Source organism: Cucumis melo, chromosome 11, assembly GCF_025177605.1.
Source record: "Cucumis melo cultivar AY chromosome 11, USDA_Cmelo_AY_1.0, whole genome shotgun sequence".
Taxonomy (NCBI): domain Eukaryota; kingdom Viridiplantae; phylum Streptophyta; class Magnoliopsida; order Cucurbitales; family Cucurbitaceae; genus Cucumis; species Cucumis melo.
Window position 1 is genome coordinate 4,317,345 of NC_066867.1, and position 26,024 is coordinate 4,343,368.

The following is a 26,024-nucleotide window of genomic DNA, read 5'->3' on the forward strand; positions in this document are numbered from 1 at the left end:
GAAAATATGAATAAAGTGTCTCGATTCGATCAAATCAAATTATAAAACTAATAACAAATGTATCTTAGCAAACAATTTCACAATTAACATATATTGCATACTTAGTTATCAAGAAATATGAATGATGGTGATGAGAAGATCAATGATGAATACACCAAATACATACATATATGACAAAATCATCAAAAATCAAAATACTCACCATATTTGGACGAAATTCTAAATACCTCAAAAACTATGAAAATAATTCTAGCCAGTCTTTAACAAAAATCAAATTCAATTGCTACAAAACCTTCAAATTAGTAGAGACTCGTGCTGATAACGTGATATGAAATAAAGAACCAAAAACTAAATAAAAACACAAAAGAAGAATAGAGAAAACAATTTAACTAATGAATTGTGGTGTGTATACAAATGATCTCTACAACCTCTGTTTACAGGGTTGTGAGAATAATAGTTACAAAACCAAACGGACAATAAAGTTATGGATATTGATGGGAGGTTATTGGATGAATTTGTAACCTAAGAAAGTTATGGACATCTAATAATATTTGACTTTAATATTGAATATTCATAACAAAAGTTCCGGAAATTATTCAAAAATACTTTTATTAAGAAATATAGGTTTGATGAATACCCCTTAAAACTAAAAAAAAAAAAGAAAAAGAGAGAGAGAGAGAGAGAAAAAGAAAAGAAAAGATGTCGTTAAAAAGATTTTGAAGGCAAGAAAATAGAAAAGATTTATCACGATCCCTACTCCTCTTCTCATAGAAAAAACCCTTCCTCCTTCGGTTTAATTCTCATCTCCGGCCACACTCCAGCTCCGGCGACACCACACGACGAGCTCCTCACCGGCACTTGCGTACGACTGAAGACCCCCGATCGCAGCAGCAACCAACAATCGGTCGTAAGCTTCTGCCCCTTTCCATCTCTCTCTCCGTTCATCAACTAACGGCCCACGGCATCTGCGCCAAAACGCATATCAGCAGCCGAGAGCCATATTTTTCTCCTTTTCTAAAGGTTCCACACTTTCCCCACTCTCATTCGACATTAATTTGAATTATCCACTTCTTAAGAGCTTCAAACATTTTTGTTTAGGCTTTTTTTGTTCATTCAAAGTGCTGCAATTTAGTTGGACCCTCGAAAACTCTCTGCTTCTTCTTCGAAGTCTGGACTTCTAATCGGAGTGTTTGAATTAACATTTAAGGTTTTTTTTGGGTAAAAGTATTCATTGTATTTTGAGACTGAAAAAGGTTTTGAACCTATTTATAACCTTGGAACCTTGTTTTTAATTATATAAGGGGTCTTTCCAATAGCTTAGGAGTGCTGTAGGTAAAATTCTACCTCACTCTCCGAGTTCTTGCTGTTTTTTTCTTAGTATGTCTGTTTTTGATTTTAGTGTGTGATTTATAGATTTGAGCTAAATACACTGCTTTAATGAGTTAAGAATATACTAAATTGTGGAACACGATGTTGTGACTTATTCGATGTTTGGTTGTGTTGTTGGATGCTTGAGGACGTGCTCTTAAATCCTCTCTCCACAACAAAGAGACTGTTCTTTTGTAGTCTTGTTTTTTTGCTATGATGTAGGGCATTTGGCTTAAGAGGAACTGTGAAATTTTTTGTGAGCTGAATTGGTTGGGGGAGGATATTTGGGATTTGATTAGATTTAATTTTCTTTATGAGCGTGTACTAGTAGGACGTTTTTTAATTACTAGCTTAGTACTATTCTTTTGGATTGGAACCTCTTTTTGTAATTGGATGAGAGATGATTGTTTTTTGGGCTTCTTTTTTGTACAGTCTTAGTATATACTTTCGACAAATTGTACTCTTAGAGAATTTAATGATCATATCCATTAATCAGAAACTAAGAAACCTTAATCTAGGGAATTTAAAGTTGCAATGAAGGATGATTGTACAACAACATAAACACACAATATAAACACATACAATAACACTCTCCCTCGTGCTGGAGCAAATATGTCAATCATGTTCAGCATGTTGCTCAAATAGCTTATTCAACTCTTGTATATGAGATCCAGCCCAATCAGCATATGAAAAACATTCAACTCTTGTATGACCGTGATCTTTATATAAGATCCCACATCTAGGTGCAACTTTTAGATAACATAGGATTTGTTCTACTGCAACCCAATAGTCTACAGGAAAGACATAAACTGACTCACTAATGCTCACAGAATAGGCAATGTTAGGTTGTGTCGCTATTAAATAGTTCAATTTTTTAACTAATCTTCTATATCTCTTAGGATCTTTAATTAATTCTTCTTCCTTAGCAAGTTGCAAATCTGGTATCATCAGGTACTACATAGTTTGACTTCTAGTTTACCTATGTCCGACAACAAATCAAGCCATATTTTTGCTGGGATCGATAAATAACTTTCTTGCTTTTCATTACTTCAATACCAAAGAAATACTTCAATTGCCCCTAATATTTGGTATGAAATTGTCCCTGAAGGAAAGTCTTGAGAGAAGATATACAATGGCATTACTTCAATGTCAGATTGTCGATTGAACATAGAATGATGAGACGTACTTTTCTTCATACCAAAACATTTGAGTGTTTGACTAAACTAATGAAACCATGGGCGAGGACTTTGTTTCAATCAATACAAAGACTTTCGAAGGTGCATACCTTATCACTCTCCCCTTGAGCAACATACCCAGGTGGTTGCTCCATATAAACTTCCTCGTGAAGATCACCATGAAGAAAAACATTTTTAGCTCCATATGAACTTCCTCGTGAAGATCACCATGAAGAAAAACATTTTTGATGTTGAATTGGTGTAAGGGTCAATTGTGAGTAGCAGCCATGGAAAGAAATAGTTGAGTGGAAGTTAACTTGGTAACAAGAGAGAATGTGTTGCATATATTTGGGCATAACCTTTGGCAACGAGACGAGCTTTCAACCGAGTCATTGTTCCATTGAGATTGACCTTTATAGCAAATACCCATTTACACCTCATCGCCTTCTTTCCGACCGAACTTGAAACAAGATCCCAAGTACCATTATCATCCAGAGCAGTCGTCTCCTCAATCATGGCACTACGCCACATAGGGTGAGATAAAGCTTCATGAACAGAGTTAGGGATAAAGGTGGAATCAAGAGATGTAATAAAGGAATATGTGGGAGAGGACAACTAGGTATATGAATCAAAAAAAGAAATAGGATAAGTAGAAGTGCGTTTACCTTTGCAAAAGGCAATGGGAAGATCATCACTTGGTCTTGGATCAGATGGCAAAGAAGTCCGTGGTGGAGGACATGAGTATGTAGGTTGCTATGGAGGACGCCTGAAGTAGACACAACGAACAAGTGGGCCAGAGGGAAGAGACACAAAGGAAGGTGGAGGGAAGGATGATGTGGGAGAGATAATCTCATAGAGAAAAAGAATGCTCATTCTCCCCTAACTCGGATTGGACAATGGTTGACTAAAAGGCAGAGTTTCAAAAAAGTAACATCAGGAGATTTGAGATACTTGTTCAGAGTAGGACAATAACAATGGAACCCCTCTTGAACACGTGAATAACCTAAGAAAATGCATTTCAAAGACTTTGGATCTAATTTAGTATGATGAGGACGAACATCCCGAACAATAAAGACACAACCAAAGATCTTAAAGGCTATGGGAAACAAAGATTTAGCAAGACAGAGGACAAGATGTTACATAAACACTTTTTAACTTGTTTTTAGAGTTAAACAGTCACTTCAACACTTTTTTTTGGATGTTTTGTATTTCATTTTGAGTTAAGAAGGTACACTCAGACATTTGTAAGTTGTTTTGACAGTTGAGACACTTAGGTGACTTTTAGTTGGTTTTTAGTTGGTTTTTAGTTTCAAAGTCACACTAAAACCAACTAAAATGTTATTGTCACAATGAAAGTGCCTTTACTACTGCAACATTTGACAAAAATGTTACCGGCACCGCCCAATTTTTACTAGGAATGGGTGCCTGAATAGTGAATATTATATCGACTTATATTCCCTAGGAAAATGGTCCAAGTGTCTGTTTCAATTTCTAGGCTGTCTTAAAGGAAGAGAAAAAAATGCAAGCTTTTGTTGAGAAATTGCGGAGCCCAAAACCATAAAGACCCATTTGGTGACTAAAAATTTGAAAGAAAACAAAAACTGCTACGTAGGTTGCTTGCATGGGTGGTTGCCAAAATTAGTTTTGTGGATGGAGAGAAAAATAGTGAGAAAAACAGTAGCAATTTTAAACTCTCTGCCGTGGGTATATTTTTAGGCTGAAAAAGAAGAAAAACCTTGCTGACTGGAGATTCTTTTTTCTGGGCCATTGTGTATGTGTGTTTTTTCTCCATTGAAGAGTTTGGACTCTTTTTATAAGAGTAATTCATGAGTCTTATTTGAGAGAAAAGTGTGAGAAATTATACTTGATTGTTGTAAATTCTTGGGTACCTACATTAGTGGTAGAGAATTGCATGTAGCCCACACTAGATGAACCAGTATAACTCGGTGTCATCTCTCTTCTCTTAACTTGGTTTGGTATTATTCTTTTTGCTTAGAAGCTTAGATTAGTTTATCCATTCTTATAAGCTTGTGAAATTCAAATTGTTTATTCCGCTTTATTTAGATTTTGAATATGCTATGGGATTTCTAGATAATATATATTGCTGAAATGAGTCTCTTAATTTGGATTGATGTAGTATTATTCCTACCAACTTTTGCATTAGTTTTAAAAGAGATGTATGAGCGATAGGGTTTTGTATTTAGAGAATGCAGTAAACTTGACATATTATGCGGGCAACGATCAGGCAGCAAAAGGATATGGAACGAGGCTGCAAAGCAGGTTTGGTCAAGCTGATTTGACAGTCTTCACCCTAAATACAGCTCCTTCCATATATGATAACAAGCTTTATAATTATGATGAAGTTATAGACATTGATAAATGATGGATTCTGATCATGGATGAACTGTGAAGAAAGATCTCCCTTGGAATGATTCCAAACATGGACATCGGTGCCTAAACTTGTAGCCTCCAAATGGTTTTTTAATACATAAGTAAAGTATTCTAAGGGTTCAAAAACCAGTAAGGTTGCTGTCAAAGGGCCTTGCACCAATAGGCAATAGCTAAACGAACCTTGCAAGATTGTTATTGTAGATAGTCATGTTGTGGTGTTTAGAGGGCTAGAAATGGATTCTTATGATGTTTGGTCCCTTGTTAAATATCATGTTCCATTTTGGGATTTGATTTTGAAGACTTTTTGTATTTAGTTTTATAGGAACGATTTTGTATAGTTGGAGTCTCTTCCTTTAGGGGTGGGGTTTTCTTTGTATGTCCCTTTTTCCTTTCATTTATGCTTAATGAAAGTTGTTTCGTTAAAAAAAAAGAAGAGAAAAGATGGATTAGGCATGGTTGGTTTTTGATCTTGGCAAACTTGATGTAACGACAGCAGTCTTGCATAACCATTTATAGGAATAACCTGAGAGTTACCAACAAAAGGGCAAAAGGTTTATATTTGTTTGCTTTAGAGTCCTTGTATAATCTGAAGCCATCCCAAGGTGTTGATAGCCAGGCTCAATTTGATAATCATTTAGATTTTGGTTTTTGGGTTTAAAAATTAAGCTTATAAATGTTACTTTGACTTGTAAGCTTCATTATTTTATTTTCCACTTTTTACCATGTCTTTAAAGCCATGTCTATTTCTTAAAACTAATGGAAGTAGTTTTGGCAAACTTTGTTTTTTGTCTTTGGAATTTCACTAAAAATTCAAATTGTTTCTTAAAACAAGGTAAAAATCATAGTAATGAATTGGGGAGAAAACAAGCATAAATTTTAAAAACAAAGTTATTATCAATTAGAGTCTTGGAGATGAGATTTTAGGAACCTGTGGCATTTAACATAGAAAGGAGCAAACAACTCGGAAGTTACTTCACCCTTCCATACTTCCTAATTCGTTGGTATAAATGCAAATACATTTTAGTGTTTAGTCTTTCTTTCTTTATGTTGAAATGAACTGAAACTACATTCCTTATAGCTCAACTTTTTTGCTCTCTACAGCTAATTTTCCTTTGTTTTGGTGCCAGGTTTATACCAATGGAACAACAAAAAGAGAAACCATCAACTGCTGCAAACCCACCCATTCCTTCTTGTCGAAAGAAGAAAAATGAAGAAGCTACATTTCTGGAGGATTTGAAGGATCACATCGACGAATTCATTCATGCATCAATGGACGAACACAAATCATGCTTCAAAAAGACTATCAACAAGGTTTACTTCTATATTCTTCTCTGAGCATCTAAAAAGAAATAAGTCATGTTCCTGAGATATGTGGTGGATATATTTGTTCACAAAATTCAAAAAAACTTTTGGTTGGTTACAGATGTTCCGTATGTCAAAAGTTGTGGCAGATAGGAATTCAGAGACAAATGGAGTTGAAAGTTCTCTGCCTCTTCGAACGACAGTATCAGAATAAATTCTCTTTTCTTCCTTTGTTCAAGTATAGTTTGTCTTCATCTTCAACCAACACCATGAAGTCTCATGATTCTTGTTTTTGATTTATTTCTACTGCTTATAGTCCATGTGAATCGTTACTGTTGTTTGTGTTTCCCTTGATGAGCTATAAATAGTTGTTATATTTTGCAAAAGAATACTGTGTTTGGATTTTTCTTGTTCGTTTGTTTACCTCTTGATAAATGAGAGTTTGTTTAATATTAAGGGCTTAACGTGTTTGTTTCTTAATTTTAGCTTTTGTCATAAACATGTTTTGAAACTGTTCAAAACTATAAATAAGTATTTGGTCCCTGATTTTGATCTGGTTTCAATGTTTTATTGTTGTTATTATTGTTGTTATTTTGACCATACAAAGTGGGAGAATCAAACTTATTTCAGGTTCTCGCTAGTACAATCCTTTTTGGAAAATGCACTTTTTTTCTCCTCATTTCTCCGTACTTTCTTTTAAAATATTTGGGAAAACTGGTTTAAAAAGCCATTATGAGTCTATTTTGCATTAAGAAATATTAAAAATAATCCAATTAGAAAGTTGGTGATCAAGTTGCCATTGACCAGTTCAAACACGAAAATTTTTAACGAGTGTTTTGCCATAATGAGGTTCTGGTATTTTGAATAAGTGCGTGCTATTGTATTGAATTATATATACTTTCTCATCCATAGTGTATCCTTAGTGTCATTTGCTTGAAATTATAAATTGCAAGGGGATAATGATTTACCATAAGTTCACAAATTATGAAAAGGATTAAACTTTCATATATAGGGGGAAATTAGTGGATGGAAGAAACATAAATCAAATTGATTCTTCTACATTGATTAGCTTTTTAGTTGGGCAAATACACTTTCAAGAGGAAGAAAAAAAAAAACACATAAATTGCAAATTTGGCTACATCAATTCCTTTTTTGTTATCTTAGGGGCAAAAACAGCAACCACCTATCCACTTTTTCATTCTTCTTAATCCCATCCATTTGCCTTCAATTTTAACCAATTTAATGGAGTTTCATGTTTCTCATCCTGCAAAAATGAAATGAGTTAGGCCCATGATTGCAATTTTCAAAACCTTAATTTAATTTTCATATTCAACCATAACTATTTTGATCTCTAACATTGCTTCAATCTCAATTATTTGACAAATGATGACATGACTTCAAATATGCAGTGATATTTCCATATGCTAAATAGATAAAGAATGAGTAGCATTTGACAATAAAATAATTGTAATAACTAAAATAGATATATTTTTTAAATTCAAAGACCAAAGTAGATATTTTTTATATCTTTTAAAAATTACTTGGAGGGCTAATAGTACAAGAAGGACAAGCAAACACGACAAAAAGATCATTATTCTTATTTATACATAAATATAATCAAAGGGATGTACGTCATAAAAAAAAGGACCTTAGTGATTTAAATCAAGACAATGACTTTTTCTTTTCTTTTTCTTTTAGTTTATGAAATGAAAACAATAAACAGTGAACGAAAACTAAAAAAAATTAGAAATAAAATCGTATCAAATAAGATCTCAATTATTTAAATTAAGATCATATTTCTTTTCTTTTAATTTGCTATAGATTAGACTCCTCAGTTACTCATATGGATTTTCATTATAAGTTCTTGGCTATACCTTTTTTCTTTTTATATATAAATTTTCTTCATTTTTCATTTTTTTTTTAACTTCTAAAAATTTTTTTGGGAGAAAATATTTCTTAATTTGAAAGTTTGGGTGAATTATTTTTTTGTTTTGATTAAAGAATAAAAAGCTCCCAAAAATGGAAAGAAAAAAGAAGATGTGTATTGTTTTTGTGGAGTAATGGGGATTGTTAGAATTCAATCCGACAAGTTGGATATTTGTCAGGAAAACAAAATATCAACATTAAAAAAATAATTAAGTTATAAGATTAGATAACGCCAATAATTAATACATAAATTATGAGGGTTAATTATAATATTAAGAATGCAATTATTGGTATTAATTAATTAATCAGCCCTATTTGTAGGAGCAAGGCACGTGACCGGCACGAGGCTGGGTTTCTCGTAAACTGTTGACTTTTTTTTCCTTTTATTTTTATATAAAAAGAAAACATTGCATTTACCAATTGAGGTATGATTGGATTGCATGCTTTTCTCTTTTTCTGGAACCCATTATCCTCGAAAAAAAACCAACTTTCAAATACCCTTTTCTTTAATTAAAATATTATAAATAGAGTAAAGGTCCGATCTTTGTGTAGCTCAATCCATTGTTACAAGATAACAATTTTTCGTTTTTCTTTTTTTTTTTTTTTTTTGCTACGTGATTGAAGGAGATAGGCAGGAAAACTCGATGCAACTTGTATTGTTTTTTAATTTTGAAATAAAAACTCTAATCAATTTGATTCTTTTTAATTGGGTTTGTTTATATTATAGTTTGGTTAAGAAATAAAAAAGAAAAACTTGAAAATACATAGGAAAGTCACATGAGAGAGGGGAAGGACATGGAGGTGATAAAAAAGATGTATAGCTTTTTGTAAGGCATTAAAAGGAAGCTCTAAGGAATTTCAAGAAGAAAAGAGAAAAAGAAACATTGTGGAGATGAGAAGATCAAAAAGATAAAAACATTGCAGAGATACATATGAAGAGAGAATCTCGAAAGCGAACCAAAATAAAAGTGAGTTGAAAGCGACTTAGAGGTTGGACTTTTTTTGTCGTAAAAAAGCTTTAAAAATGTAGTTTAGTAGTTGAGAAATATGTAATATTTCGAAAGGTTAAAACTTAGAAAAAGAAAAAATGAAGGCCGAGAGGTACCTTTGTTCTTGGTCTTTGATGTTAGCATTATTGGAGGTTCTAGGGGCGGAGGAGGAGGAGGAGGAGGAGGAGGAGGAGGAGGAGGAGGTGTATTTAGGGAAAGGAACGCGGCCAGATTCAATGTGTTTGACATCTTCGACGAGACGGTCGAAATGCCGCTTGACTTCGTCAGGGGTCTTGCCACCGCCGACGGCGTTGGCGACATTGAGCCAGCGATCAGGGGTGTCTTTGTCAAAGACAGCCAAAGCCCTTTCGAAGGCTTTGTTTTGGTTAGGAGTCCAAGAAGAGGAGGCAGAGTCGTGAGAGGAAGAGGAAATGGAAGCCATTGTTGAGGGGCAAAAACTGGTAATTAAAATTAATTTAAAGGGGTGAAGAAGAAAGAGTATGGAGAAGGGGAAGGGATTTTATAAGTGGGGGCAGAGAGAGGGAAAATCTTCGGAAAAAGGGAGAGTGAGAAATTATTTTGAATGATTTGTTTACTTAAGAACCACAGGATGGAAGTGGGAGAGAAGACAAAAAGATGCACAGCCAGCAAATTTTGCCAAATACTTACCAAAATCTAACATCTCTCTCTTTCTCCATCATACTACTCTTCTACTCTTCTAGATTTTTAGAATTGTATCAATTTACGTCCTCAATCTCTTAAGTCTTGTTTTGTATTAAGGTTGTGTTTTAAAATTGGTGTAATTGGAATGTGATTCCACTTATTGATCATGAGATATCGTAATAGGCCTAAATCAAAAAACACAAATGGATTGCTTTTGATCATAGACCCTAGCAGTCGTAAACATAGATTGTGATCAAGTGAGACTCATTATTAAGATTTCCTTTAAAAAATAGTCTCATTCATAAATTCCTCCAACATGTGTGTAGACTTGAGTCTTTTTTTTCCTATGAAAGGTATGGTATATTAAAGTCCTAGACATCATAAAAATCTAATATATTTCCACTAGGAATGAATAGAATAGAAATAATATATACATACAGTATATATATATATTTATGGGAAAAAGTGATTGAAAGCATGGGGATGTGAAAGGTAGAAAAACAACAAAGAAAAAAAAAATTGACTAATTTAAGGAAGACAATAGTTCGTAGGTTAAATTGTGTTGCATTTCTTTGTTTACCCTCTCATCCTCTCATTGTACTATGAGATAAAAGGACCCCCCAACTTTTGTCTTTCCTTACTCATTTATACTTTGCACCTCAAATTTTCTAATCCCATCTCTAATGACAGACTAATTAATATCAAACTACTCCTTAAAATGATAATTTTGAAATGTTATAGCCCATATAATTGAAAGTTTGAAACCTATTATTTTCTACATGTATCTTTGTTTTACAAATCTTCCTCGTGTCATTTTCCTGTCTCTTTTTTCTTTTTTAGCGAAAAATTTGATGGAATGTAAGGTGTTGAAATAAGTAAATTGAAATTATAAGTTGCGTTTTGAAGGTTTTGTTTAATAATCATTTGGTTTTTTAAAATTACGTTTGGTTTCTCACAAATTTTTCTAGTGTGACTTTCATCTTTTTCAAGTAGACATTTTGAATTCTTAGTTAGATTTTATAATAATGATTTTTCTACGACGGGCATTGTGTTTTAAGCTTTCAAATTTTAGCTACAATGGTCTTATTGTTCTTGTGTTTTAAGTACTTTTAATATTAAAGTTATCTTTGTCTAGGGCATCTAGTTTAAATTTTTTCTTGTAGAGATTTGAACATGAGACATCAAAGGGAAGGGGAGTAGATATCTTCTTCGCTAAAATATGTCCATCTTGGTAGTAGTTTACACATTATGGGATATCATGGATTACAATCGAATAAATTTAGACATTTTAGGCCTAAAATGTTAATATTGAAATATCTTAAATATGTTATATGGTGTTTGGAACGACTAAGTTATATTCTTAAATTGAACGGTTCTCTCTAATAAAACTACTTTCTCCCTTTGTCTGTGTACGTAGCCAACATATTATTAGTAAATCGTGTATGTGTGTGTTGATTCTCTATTGTTTTACATTTTCTGTTTATATTTAATTGTCGATTGCACTTAACAATGATATTTAATTTTCTAAAAAAGAAACTTAAATATTAAAAATGTGTTTGAATTGATTGTCTAATTATATTTATAAGTGAAAAAAAATGCTTATAAACACTTAAAAAATCAATCTCAACATACTCAAAGAACGATGTATCAAATTCACACAATTAATTTTTTCTGTCTTTCCCCATTTTCAAGAGTTTCAAATCATTGATATTTAGGTTACAAATATTAGATTTACACATCAACAAAGTTTATTATTATTTTCAATTAGACCACGAAACTTTTCTCTTTTCTTTCTTTCTTTTCTTTTCTTTTCTTCTTTGTGTTTCTTTTTTTTTTTTTTTTGGAGATAGTTATAGAGAAGTCATTGTCAACCCATCAACCAAAGACTAGAATTACTCCTCTCTAAAAATTAAAAGAATAGAAGTCAAAAGTCATTTTTGAGATTATAGAGAGCAAAATATTTTATATTGTAAGTAGTTTTATTCTCCTAAGTAGAGAGATGTTACAATATTAAAGTTATCGACGAGGATAAGAGCTTTAAAAAACCTCATAAAAGTCAATATTCTGATGAGGGAGTTCATATTCCTTCCATCTAAGGTGGAAGAGCCGACGCACTAGAAATCATCAAATTTTTCAATAGAGAAGAGTTTTCTTGGGTTAAGATTGGACTTCTCACCCAAGATATTCTTTGTGTTTGAAACTCTCTTAATATTTATTTTTTTCCTAATATTTCTTGAGAGGAGAGCAAAGCTGCTCATGCTATTGCAACTTTGTCACGAGTAGTTTTGCTCTCCTCTTTGGATTGTTCTTTGATCTTAAAAGATGTTTTCAATATAGTATTTTCCTTTGATTCTTAATAGTTATTAGGGAATAGTTGGCATTCCTCCTCTTTTGCTTATATCTTCAAATTAAGTTTCTTTAAAATTAGAATATTAAATTTTCGTTGATCATATACCCACATTTCCGTCAATGTTTATAAGTTCGATATCAATATTTTAAAATTTATTTAGAAGAATTGTCTTTATTTTATTTGTTGTATGCATACTAAGTGGAGTCTTGAAAATTTCGAATTTCTAATCTTTTAGTCATGACATAGGTGTTCCATACACAAAAGCACTTTTTTCAACTATCTTTCAAAGAAAAAAAAATCAATTTTCTATTCGTCCTTGTCCATGCTAGCAATCTTTTAACTTATTCTTCCATTTTTAAGTTGCCCATACCTTCCTCATTTTACATCATTTTTGATCTTTGTTTCAAGGAAAAAGCACAACAACCATGGACCAAACAAATTACCTTATCTCTCACCTCTATCATCATTTAGAGAATACTCTCAAAAGAACCTTATTTAGAACTAAGTTTCTATCACTCCGAGATCTTATAACCATTTTTAATTTAAATGTTCAATTTTAACGCTTAACATACATAAGTTTAAAAAACTAACTTTTATACTTGAAAGTTTATTAGAGTAAATACAAGTACCATTCTACTTCGAAATGATATATATACATTATATATATAACATAAAACTCCATTTTCAATTTGAAAGTAGAAATGATTACAAATTTGAAACTTAACCAAAACCAAACAGAGAAATTCTCTTCCTTTACATTGAATGAAACATTTCCCCTACCCAAAAAAAAAAATACATTTGATGATAAAGACAAGGGAAATAAAGAACAAATCTTTACACACAAACCCCAAAACTCTCTTTTCATTTTGAACAAATAATTGATGTTAAGGGCAAAAAAACCCCATGTGATTGAAGGAAAGGCAAAGCAGAGACCATGAGAAAGTTTCCTCAACTTCACACCCAGAACAGAACAAACACACAGATTGCAGGTTTTAGGTTTCTTTCTTTCAAATGGGTCTGGAAGAAAATGTAGAAGATAAGCAAAAGCACGCCAAGAAAGAAAGAAGATGAAAAACAAAACAAAACCCATCTCATTTTTTTGAGGTCAGCTTCTTAACTCGTTCAGATATCTTCCAGATTACCCTTTTCTGTTTTATTCTCCTCCTTAGTATGTTTTTATGGGCCCAAATTCAGAGCAGAATCAATGGAATTGTACAAAAAATTTCACGTGTGTGCTTCTGCTGCAAAACCCTCCATTTTCTTTTCTTTTTTTGTTTTTCATCTTTGAAAATTTTTTCCCTCTTCCCCATATTGCTTTAAATAGTTATCTGGCATATGAAATCCCTATGTGTTCTTCTTGCACTGCAGTTATATCTTTGATGTGTCCTTTATCCTGAACAACGTTCCAAGCAAAGCTAGCTGGCCAAACGAATCCGTACAATGATTGTCTTGTGTTCCTTTTTTCTTCTTTTTTTCTTTTTTCTTTCTTTTTTTCTTATGGAGAAATGCTTGGTTCCCATTTCCTCTTTGTTGGGATTTTCTTAGCCATTGATTTCTTAGCAAGTAAACTCATGTTTTTTTCCTGCTTTTTCTTGGTTGGATTTGATATGTTGTTTACATCACTGTTCTAGAGATTTGAACCTTAATTCTCTTAGTGAATTTGCTTGGCTGCATTCAAATGAAACATAAAGCTTAGGAGAGTGAAGTCCTAGCATGTTAGAGCCATAATATTTGCCCCATTTCACCTTGATATCCTTTAAACAATAAAGTGATTGTTAATATCAATTGCTCGTTCAACCTTGTAAATTCCGCTTTTCTGGATATTCCTTCCTAGTAATGGAAAATGTCAAGATCAAGTCATACGTACCGTAGTAATGGTACATGTATTTGTAATGATGTTTAGTTTGGCATCTCTGTAAATGAGACGAAAGAACTAGTAACAAACAGATGGAAGTTTAGTATAGCATGAAGAATTGGTTGGTGATGCTGGAGATTGCATTAGTTCTTCAATCTGTAAACAGCCAGGATGAAATATTTTTTGGTATCAAGCATATCCCTGATGACCTGTTTGTTTTGTTTTGTAGTGACTGTTTCGGAATGTTGTTATCTCGATCACAAGGATTGGCTCTAATTCTTTGCCTACTTACTGCTTCATGTAAGTTTATAATGGTCCACAGCTATGAGTTCCCTTGCTATATTTGGTTATTTTTATGTGAATTAAAAGTGACATAATTTACTGGTCTCCAGCTAGAAGATATTGTTGAGCTTTGCCTGGCCCATTTTATATGACTCATACTTCAATTTTCAAAATATTGATAATCATATTCCAACTGATATAATGGTATTCTTTTCAACTTAAATATGATATAGAATCTTTGTTGTCCTAGATGCAAAGAATTGAGATGGCCCAACTGGGTTTTTTTGTCTGCTCTTACTTTTCTTTTGTCATAAAAGATACTTGATCAGGGGACCTCATTTTTGTTTCTAATCAATATGATATAACATCGACAAAGTTGTTGTCTTGGGATCTTTATCAGCAGCAATCCTTTTTTTCCATCTCTCTTTGTGATACTGTCTAAATACTTCGAATGTAATAAGATCAATCAATTTATCTTGCTTAAGCACTGATTGGTGAAGATCGACACCATCTACTTACAATGTCTTAGATGTCGACATAATGAGAGATTATTTGGGCATTTAGGAATAGAGCTTGCTAACTGCTGCCTTTTAGGATCCATGTAGCAACTCATTTCAAACATGTTATAAGAAAGCATCTTGCAACACAATTAGGTAGATAAAACTGTCCAGGTTTTGGGAATAAAATAACACTCTAATAAATCATCTATGACACCCCTGCTTTATGCCCCAACTTAGGTAGAGAAGCCCAAACATAAGCCATCCATCGCAGACTAATATCTCGAAGCAGGTTTGTGACGATGTTGTCTATTTTCTACTTGCACTGTCCAAACAAGTAATTTCATTATATTTGGTTGGTAAAAAAGATATGAAGGCTGGCAAATGAAACTTCAGCTGTTGGGATTGATGATGGTGTTTTACAGTTGTTAAGCCAAATAGATAGATTAAGGTTGCAGTTTGAAAAAGTGGGAAGCCAGATGAATTGGCATACTTGGAACAGTCAATACACATAAGAGATCGGTTAAAATCGATAGTCCCTCCAAAAGTAATCTTGGTTTCAATAATTGAGTGGTTTTACTCAGATGCATGGTTTCTATGTCGATAGTTTCACAATATCTCTTGTGATCTTAAACCTCCATTATATGTTACACCTTTTGTCTTTAGAACATTTTGACTTTGCTGAAAACAGCTAGCAAATGAAAATTAATGTAGTAACCCCAACATCATTAAGTTGCACGAGTCTTAGTCGATGCGATGCTGGCTCCAATCTGGTGACCACAGATGACAAAACTTGGAAGTGATCACTGCTTGATTATTACTTCCCTCACACAGAATGGAATCAATTTGAGAATGATATGTGCACTTAGATACACCCTCTATTGACGTTAAGAATCCTTATCAAGGATCATCCTACTCCTACCCTTTATCACATGAAAGTAATACCGGTATTGATTCCTCCTCTCTTGTGGGACTGTTCTGCTACACAGTGGTCCTCTTCTTATAAGCCATAGAAAGATCCAATCGTGTTTGATTATGTGAATATGCATTTTGTGTAGTTTCTAAAGGCTGATGGAAAGGATGCCAATTCAATCGTTAAGAAGCACTTATGGCTTTCGTATTCACTGCAGCCTTGCAAGTTGGAAGAAACCAACCAGAATCTTGAATTTTATGGAGACGAGAAGAATCGCACCATCCCAGCCTATTTGGATGGTCCAAAGACGGCTGCAAAAGAATAAAGATAGCTTATTATATGGAATCTTTGGAGCCAGTGAGCTTTGAATTTTGAGTTTGCTGTTTTGTTTTCCTCCAAGTTTTGCATACTAGTGAAAGTTAAAGAATTAGAAAAGTCAAGTGCTTGTGGAATATCCAGAGGGAAAATTTTGCTTGTATCGTTAAGTTTGAGAGAGAGAGATCGTGTTGAACTTATTCACAATGATAGAAAATTTCAAGGACTGCATAGACCATTTTGGTCCGTCCTAATGTTTGATACAATCCTATTATGTTGCTTATTGTTTATGTATGAATAGCATCGAGAAGATGCACAAGAGCTCACCGAACCCTCTGTGTGTGTGACACAAAGATTCTCCTCTGTTTAATATCTGTGATCATTGTGTTCATATAATGTCAAAACCTTTCATTCATTTCCTTTGTGATAAAGCAAGCATTCTATCACATTTAGCTTGGCAAATTCCCATCTGATTACGGCTTCTGCCTATTGAAAATATCGGAAGTATTATACAAAAAGTTTTTTGCATCTGAAAAGTTATGAGTTGTTATCTATGTTCTTCCTTTGCTTTGATTAACTGTCACTAAAACTCGCAAAACAAAACTGATTTCTTATTTTTCATTGGGGCGCAACTAATTCAGTTTCTCGTTTCTTCATCCGAATGAATGAACTGATGAAGGAATGAATCAAGTTGACCATTCTTTGTTCCAGTCTTTTTAGTTTTTCCCATTTGCTACCTTTTCTTGATATGTCATAGCTCATAATATGCATAAATCTCTGAATCTTTTATTGATTACTTGATATCTACAATAGTTCTTTTTGTATAATGTCATGTGGTTGTTCTTCAGTCCTTCCAATTTACATCAATAAGAGAAAATGAGGTTAAACGAATACCTGTAGTTGTTGCCTTTGCGATTTATTACATGAACTCTTATCTTTATCATGTAATGATTTAATTGTTGTACTTCTATATGTATATTCAATCTTGAATTAGTCAATGGAATTTAGTTGAACAATTCAGTCCATAAATTTATAAGTTTAGTGATTGAAAATGGAATTGTTAAAATCACTTTTTAAATCCTATGATAATTTTCACCATTTTTTAAGCGTTACATACACGCTTTTTTAAATTAGATTTTTGTAAAATCAATGATAACTTTTTTTTAATTCTACTTTTTATAAGTTAAAATTGATTTTATATGTTAAGTATGTTCCTTACAAAACTAAATTATACCCCAACTTTCTAGTTTGATTTCAATGCTACTTATTGTTTCATTACAAAATATCTTTTTTTTTTATTATAAAAAAAAAGTGTACCTATTTCTCTTATCATTAGAGGTAATAAAATATAAATTTAATTGAAAATATTATGATATAATATTTTTAAAAAATATAGATAGGTTGATTTTAGATACAGTAAAATGTTAAAATTTGACAAAATTTTGAAGTTTTTGTATATTTCTATTTTAAAAGTAACGATAATCCCACCCTAAGTCTGAGCTTTTATCATATCATATGTAACTTTGTTAATACAGTGGTTTTTGTGTATATGTAAATAGATAAATAAAGAAATAAAATGGTTTTTAAAATATATAATATTTGAATTGTTTTATATCAGAGCTTATTGGTTAAATGAGTAGTGAAGAGTATTTGACCAAAAATGCTTTTTAACCTAAAAGTACTGTATAAACAATAATGATGGCTGATTTAGGTATATATCACTTCTTTTCAATTAGCTTTTGGGAGGAAGAAGAATATTCTTGTCAAATAATATTTCAAGAATAAATGATTTACTATAAAGTAGGTTTAGAGAATATACTCACCAAATGATTTACAACTTTTGGCTATATAATTCATTGAGTTATGATATAACTCTTAACCTCCTATATTTCTTTTTTTCTTTTTTTCTTTTTTTCTTTTCATCTTTCCCCACCTTTGAATTCTTAATCAATTTTACAATCATAACAAGTTACTAAAAAAGTTATTTTCTAAATTTTTCAAAATTAATTTATGATTTCTTTTTAGAGTACACTTAAAAAGCAATAATGTTTCATTTTAATTTGATAGAAAAAAATGGACTCAATTTCTAGTTTTAATGTGAATATTCATGTTCAGGAACTGATAAAGAAGGACTATGACACAGATTAGTCAAATTCTAAAATAAACGTATAAAGAAGTTTGAAGTAAATGTAATTGAGTGAGACCGTATCTCTTGTTTCTAAGACGACTACGTAGGGGAGAGGATAGGAGAGTCGTAACAACGTCAATCGAAATCAGCTAGGATGTTTAAAAAAAATTGACAACCCGATCAATCCGTATTACCCAACCCAAACCGTAAAGGTTGGGTTGGGTTAAATTTTTTTGTTGGGTTGGATTGGATTAGAAAATTGGAGAAAAAAAAATTGGAATCTAATAGCCAAGTTGACCTATATTTTAAAAATAAACTAAAAGTAAACCTTCCTTTGAATGAATATTATAGACTTCGAATTTATTATATTAAATTATGATGAAATGAAAAAAAAAAAAAAAAAAAAAAAAAAAAAAAAAAAAAAACCAACTCAGTCCAATCCATATTTTTTGGGTTGGGTTAACACTTCCATATTGAACCGCTATCGTTCATTTTTTTGTTAACACTGATATTTTGGATTGGTCAATAATTTTTTTCCAACTCAATTTATGTACATCCTAGAATCTTATTTACTAACGTGACAAAGAATTCACATTTGAAAATGTTGAGGTGAGAGGTTTTGTTAATAAAGATTTGAATTGAATTTGCTTTTATATATATATATATATATATATATATATATATCAAGAGGCCTAAAGGAATAAAGGTGACCCTAAAAGTGACGATAGGTTGTTAGTTTAGAATATTTTCAATTCAATACAATTTGAGGTTTGCAAACTTTTCAAACCCAAATTATTGACGGAAGATGATGGGACATTTACATATGAATATTATTCAAATACACCTAATTACAAAATATATTAACCAAATAGAATATTACAATATTATATTTATCCCACAAATTTATTGATATTAAAAAATAAAGTATCCCATAAAATGACTCTTGAGTCTCTACCAAGAGAAAGTTTGTTCAAGCAAATATTTTAAATAATTTATAATTAGATTATTACAGGGGTTAGATTATTTAGAATCGAAAGTTAAAAATTTATTTGGTATAATATATCGGATTAATTAAATATATATATATATATATATATATATATATATATATATATGACATGTATATTTAATTAAAGATTTTTAAATTTGATTGAGAATGTTATTAATTATAACAACCTTATATAGTTTTGGTTATATAATTAATAAGTGAAATAATGATGATTATATGTTGAATATAATTATTGAGAAAAGAACATTAACATCCAAAATTTTTATGGAGTTTTATTAATTATCTTAAATTATTTGGTGTTATTTTTAGAGCTAAAATTGAATTATTGGGTTAAGATAGTCCATATTGGAATTTATAAATAAGTGATTTATTGAAAAGATTTAGAATTTATGAAATTTTAAAATAAGTGATTTATTGCCGAAGATTTGGTTAATTTTAGTTGATTTGGGATCTTGAAAGTAAAGATTAGTTCAAATGGAACTGAAATTAGTTAAGTGTATATATATATGTATATAGATAAGTATATTTAATTAAGAATTTAGAATTTTTTGCGTAGAATATGATATTAATTAGGAAACTTTAATAAATATAACAAACTACTAAAATATTTACAACATAACAAATCCATAAAGTTAACCATAATATTTCATGTTTGCTTTTCCATCTTTCTTCTCCTCTCTGCAATTTTTTTTATTTTTTTATTGTCTTCCTCCTTTGCTCTTCTTTTTTTTTAATTGTGATTTTTTTTCTATTTTTTTCTTTTTCTCTTTCTTTTTTTACACCATTTAGATTTGAGTAACCATAAAGAATCTTGAAAAAAATCGCCATTTAGATTAGGGTAACAAATTTAAAAGATTGTGTATAAAGAATTTAAAAAAAAAATCGTTTAGCCAAATCTAAACATACCAAATTTTGGAAAAAAAATCTTTTAGTTTTGGGTAGCCAAATCTAAACGGTCATGAAAAAACAAATCGTTTAGATTTGGAATAGCCGAATCTAAACGATCGTGTAGCCAAATCTAAACGATAGCGTACCAAATTTTGAAAAAAAGTCGTTTAGATTTGACCCCAAATTTAAACGATCGTGTAACTAAATCTAAACGATCGTATAACTCAATTAATTAAACGATCATGTAATCAAATTAAACAATAGAATTGAAAAAACAAATCTAAACGATCATGTACCAAACAATAGCCAAATCTAAACGATCGTGTACCAAATATATTACGCGCATCGTTGATAGTGCATTTTTGGTATTTTTCATGGCGAGCCTGTAGACTTTTTCCGTTTTTAGAATTGTTCTATACAATATAAATATTTTGTCACTTTTTATATTTTTTAAAAGATCCTTATTAATTATTTGGTTTTGTATAAATAATTAAGGAAAATTTACATACATATATATATATATATGCATGCATATGTGTGTGTTAAATATTTATAGCTCGTATAACAATTTAAGAAAAACACATAAAGCTTAATTACTTATTCATAAATTTCATATTTGTCCTTATTGGTTTTTATCATTGCAGGACGATTTTTCAATTCTTTTTCTTCTTCTTTTTTGCAATTTATTCTTCCCTTTTTCATATTCTTACTTCTCCTTCTTTATATTTCCACTTCTTCTTGTTCGTGATTTGTTTATTTCCTCTTCAAGAATTTCTTCCTTTTCTTCATCTCTCATCTTCTTTTTTTCTTATTGAGACAAGATATAAACAATATTGGTACAGGATCTAAACGATCGTGTATCAATATCTAAACAATCGATTGTCTATCCTAGATAGATAAAGATAGACCACTATCACTAATAGATCATTTAGACTGGGTACAAGATCGTCTAGACTATGTACGAGGGTACAAGATCGTTTAGACTTAGTATAAGGGTACAAGATCGTTGTTTTTTCACTCGTGTGTGAGGGGTTTCTTCTTATTTCACGTTGTGAGCTTGTTGACTTTTTTTTTTTTCAATATTGTTCTATCTGTATAAATATTTTCGTACTTTGTTCTACTTTTTCAAAAACCTCAATTATTAATATGGATTAGTAAAGTAAATTATATTATATAATATAATTATAATTGTTGAAAAATAAGATAATTAATGATAAAGATGGTTGATTTGATTGGATGGAAAAGGATGATGGATTTAATTAGAGGAGGGAACAGAGGGTCAAATAAATATATATATGTATTGTAAAAATTATATATTATAAATATAGATATCCATAACCTACATAGGTTACAATTTTCATATAACTCTCATTCAATTCCATATTGTAATATTTATCTCATTGATTCCATGATGTAACATATATCATAATATGTCTTCTAAATAAAGGTCTGTGATGTCTTTGTAAGATACACCACAATTGTGTTCAATTGTTCTCTACTTCCTCCTCTTCTCTATTCTTCTTTTGTGTTGTTGCATTGTTCTTATTTAGTTTCTTAATTCTTTATTTTATAACACGTTATCAGCACGAGCCTCTACAATTTTATCATTTGCAAAAGGTAGGTTATAATACTTTTTTTTTTTGTATTTGTGAACATTGCATGCAATAATCCATGTATACATCATGCATAGTTTAAATATTTTAAAATGTAATATTTTATAACTATTGCATGTTGTAATTTTACATAATATGTTTACATGATTATTGTTTGTGTCTATAATTTAGCTGTTTATTTTCTATTAATATAAGTTTTGTAATTGTTTTTATGATCTAAATGCTTTTATCAATTTACCTAAGTATGTTGTTTTAACATGTTATATAAGTATGTTGTAAAATTAACATTTTTTTGTGTGTATTGTTGCTAATTTTTCATAATATATATGTAATTTTTATTTGTAATTTTAATTATTGTACATTAACATGCATGTTTTGAATTATTATATTTTGGTCTCATTGATTTTTGTATCATGTGCATAGTATAATGTTTATCTAAGTTGTCTTAGAATGCATATCTGACATGTTTATTAAATTTCTAATATAACTTAGTTTCTTTGTTCTTTGTTATAGTTACCAAATTAGAATTCTAGCACTTGATACCAATGATGATAATTATTTATCATAGGTGTTTGATGCTGAAATTCTTTTTGATGCCTTGAATCTTGGAGAAACGATTAAAGAAAAAACTCGACTTCAAATCAAAAAAATGTGAAAGCCATGATTTTCCTTCGACATCATCTTCATGAGGGACTAAAGATTGAATATCTTATGATAAAAAATCCCTATGAACTATGGCAAAGTTTAAAAGAAAGATATGATCATAAAAAACGCGTGTTTCTTCCTAAAGCTCTGATTGGATGCACTTAAAGTTGCAAGATTTTAAATCAGTAAGTGATTATAATTCTGCATTATTTAAATTTTGTTCAAAATTGTTTTTATACAGAGAAAAAGTTATTGATGAAGATACGTTAGAGAAAACCTTTTCAACATTTCATGTCTCAAATATGCTCCTACAGCAGCAATATCGACAAAGATGTTTTAAAAAGTATTCTGAACTCATATCATGTTTTCTTGTGGCTGAACAAAATAATGAGTTATTAATGAAAACCCAAAAATCTCAACCAACTGAAGCAACACCATTCCTTGAAGCGAATGCTGTATTTTCAAATAATAATGTTCGAGGTCGTGGTCATAGTCGTGGTCCAGGTCGTGTGGTAGAGAAAAAAGTAATTATATTTTACGTGGTAATAATCATTCAGATTTCAAGAAAACCACAAATGATGATCATAATGATGATCATAGAAGAACTCCACAAAATAAGAAAAATAAAAATAGTGGTATGAATGGTCATTGGACTCATGTTTTTCATACATCCAAGCACTTAGTCGACCTCTATTAAGCTTCATTGAAGGAAAATGGGAAGAATGTGGAAGTAAACTTTTTCTATCAAGATGATGTATTTAACCCTTCCAACATGACCCATTTGGATATGGCGAACTTCTTTGAGTCAAATTATGTTAATGAAGGAGTAGCAAATACTTCATTTAATTATGATAATGTCCAAAACTAATATTTGCATTATGTTTTAGGGTTTTCTCTATTTATCATTTACCAGTTTATTTACATTTCAATGTTCGTTTTTTTTTTTTTTTTTACCAAGTGACTTATTGTAATCGTTTTTTTTAATGAAGAGTTATGGATATTTCTCATATTTTGGCTCATTCAAAGATGAATAATGAAGACTTATGTTTGAAGGTTTTGGTAAAGCAAACTTTATTTTGCCTAGAATGTAACGACCCAACTCCTTATGCTGAATCGAAGTCATTACTAAATATAGAACAAGTGGTTTAAGTCTAAAAATTTTATTAAAAGCATACGGTTCAAGAAATTCATTTATAAAAACATAAACAAGGTAGTCATGCAAAAATGTAAAAACGTTCTGAAATCCTACTCGGGCCCTATCTACATAAAAGATAGTGAAAAAATAAAAAAGTACTCAAACTCAAATGCTAAAATCTGAAATAAGAAATAAGCGGAAGCGGTAGTCCCTATGGCCCTCCTCGGTCTCACTTCGGGTCGCTCGCCAGCTTGCCCTTGCCCTTGCCCCGTCCTCTACCTGAAAACATAAAATGGAGAGAATGAGTATAAAAATACTCAGTAAGGGACCCACTACTAGTCCCACTAGGTGCCTGTTAACTTCCTGTTAGAGTCCTGATAACTGGTACCCAATCTCTGGCACGTTCCCGAACACGTGCAATCATGCGCTCCCGTAGGAACGTAACTCTGGTCTTCGGTGCCCGGGGACACCTAGGACAGTCGGGATGCGAGGACCCCGTCGAGTCACTCGAGTCATGTCTATATCATGCTAGACTGGCGTCCCGTCGGACCACACAGTCCTCAATAGGTGGTGATCCCGAAGGACACCCATGCAGGTACGACTCTAACAGAATCAAGCTAACAGGTACCCTAATTTGCAGTATACATACACATGGCATCAGCATATAACATGTCACATAAATCATTTCTACACTCTCCGCCCCGACATTCGTCGTAACCATAATAAATCTTGCCACGCATAACAGGCTATAGCACAACTATATCGTCATTTGCATCATACTAACATTTATTTCAGGCATCATACTGTCAAACTCTCAATATGCAACATAGGGCATACACAGTCTCATACTTCAAACATGAAACTAGTAGTAGAATCTCTTACCTGGAGATCTACTTGTCGAGTCCTAACCGCGAGGCAGTACGCTTTCCAAGCGACGAAGTCCTAACTGTTTAATAAGTCAAAATTCGTAAACAGGTCGCCAACGACCAACGGTTCGAGACTCAATTGAATTTAACTTACCCTAGAAGGAGGTTGCAGTGCTCGAGCCCCTACTGAAGGAAATCCCGCGCTGCAGTAATTTCTTGGTCCAAGACGTCCCTTGAGGAAAATAATATAATTTAGATCCAAATTAATTTAACTAACGTCCGAGCATGGAGTCTTACCGGAAAAACCACAATAATTAATTAGCTTACCAAAATATAGGTGGATGGAGCCAATTTAGTCCTGGCGGCTCGGCTGGAAGAAGACAGGACCGGCTCGGCTTGGGCAGACGCGGCTCGGCTCGGTACAGGGATTTCGCGTGCGGCTCGGCTTGCAACAGGGGGAGACGCGGCTCGGCTTGCAACAGGGAGACGCGGCTCGGCTACACAAAAGCGCGCGGCGCGGCTTCACACGCGGGCGCGGCTTCACACGCGGGCGCGGCTCACGCACGGGTGCACGCGGGCGCGGGTCGGGTTTCCGGAGGGTGGCGCGCGTCGGTTCGGGTCGCGGGGCGGGTCTTCGGTCGGACCTTTGCGCGCGAGGCTTCGGCTTCCGGATCTCGGGTGGCGCGGCGGCTGCTGGTGGTCCGGCTACCGCGGCTTCGCTCGGCGACGGCTACGACTGGCGTTTCGGCTGCGCTTGCGTCGGATCGGAGCGGCGCGCCTCGGCTGGCTGACGGGTTGGCTGCGGACGCACGGAGGCGGCTTCGACTCGGCTTCGGCGTCCGACGGGCGCTCGGCTGCGCAGATCGGCTTGGACGATCTCCCGGCGCGGCTGGAAACTCGGCGACGGCTCGGTCGCGATTGCGGCTCGGCTGCGCTGCTGAACAGAGAAGGATGCTTGGCGGCTCGGGTTCGCGGCGGCGGCGGCGGCGGCGGCGGCGGCGGCGGCGTGCGGCGGCTAGGGTTTCAAAAGGAAAAAATTTTTTTTTTTTTTTTTTTTTTTCTCCCTTTTTCTTTCTTTGAAAATTTTCCTCTTCCTCTTTACGCACGAGTCCCAAGGCCTCTTTTTAAAAGAAATAAAAATAATAAAAATAATAAAAGAATCTTTAAAACCCTCTTTCCTCTCTCCTCCAATAACCACTTTTGACCCTTTCCAAGGCCATTTATTTGTTAAGCCAATAATTTATTTCACCCCCCTAACTTCATAATTAAACCATAAAAACTTTAGTTTAATACCAATAATAAACACACTTAGGATTAATATTATTAGTGGTCCAAAATAACAAAGGAAACCGAAAATGTTGGGCGTTACATAGAAGAACAAAATTCACAATTAGTAATGCTTTGTTTTTTAGTAAGTTATTGTGTTTCCAAGATAACTTATTGATTATTGAGTTTCAAAGATATACGTCAAAATAATTATCATGTTGAAACTAACAATAAAAATAATATAGAATATCTTTATATTACATTTATTGCTTTACATGAGAAGCGTATATTGGAAACTGTCTGCCTTTTCTTCTGGATTATATTATACTTATATACGAGTAATTGAAACATATGCAATCATGAACCCGAAGTTCATGATTTTACATATGTTTAGTGTTTGACATGATCGATTGGGTCATCTTGGGTCAATAATGATGAGTATAATCAT

The 26,024-nt window shown here is 32.6% G+C and overlaps 2 protein-coding genes and 1 long non-coding RNA gene across 4 annotated transcripts; 2 read left to right on the top strand and 1 right to left on the bottom strand.

The window, feature by feature from the left end:
• The first annotated feature begins 668 nt into the window (after window positions 1-668).
• On the top strand, window positions 669-6,692 carry LOC103499674 (uncharacterized). Its single transcript, XM_008462717.3, has 3 exons — window positions 669-1,020; window positions 6,062-6,245; window positions 6,358-6,692. The coding sequence occupies exons 2-3, from the start codon at window positions 6,072-6,074 to the stop codon at window positions 6,448-6,450; spliced, it is 267 nt and encodes an 88-aa protein (XP_008460939.1). The 5' UTR covers window positions 669-1,020; window positions 6,062-6,071; the 3' UTR covers window positions 6,451-6,692.
• A 584-nt stretch (window positions 6,693-7,276) lies between these two features.
• On the bottom strand, window positions 7,277-9,737 carry LOC103499673 (protein RADIALIS-like 2). Its single transcript, XM_008462716.3, has 2 exons — window positions 9,268-9,737; window positions 7,277-7,500 (listed from the first exon to the last, which is right to left on the bottom strand). The coding sequence occupies exons 1-2, from the start codon at window positions 9,591-9,593 to the stop codon at window positions 7,476-7,478; spliced, it is 351 nt and encodes a 116-aa protein (XP_008460938.2). The 5' UTR covers window positions 9,594-9,737; the 3' UTR covers window positions 7,277-7,475.
• A 3,143-nt stretch (window positions 9,738-12,880) lies between these two features.
• Window positions 12,881-16,441, top strand: LOC103499672 (uncharacterized). 2 transcript variants are annotated; one of them, XR_539910.3, is made up of 3 exons: window positions 12,881-13,268; window positions 14,249-14,319; window positions 15,857-16,441. It is a non-coding gene; the product is annotated as an uncharacterized LOC103499672 (long non-coding RNA). The 2 variants fall into 2 exon arrangements; XR_007815703.1 differs by having other exon boundaries at window positions 12,888-13,268; window positions 15,929-16,441.
• The last annotated feature ends 9,583 nt before the right edge of the window (window positions 16,442-26,024 follow it).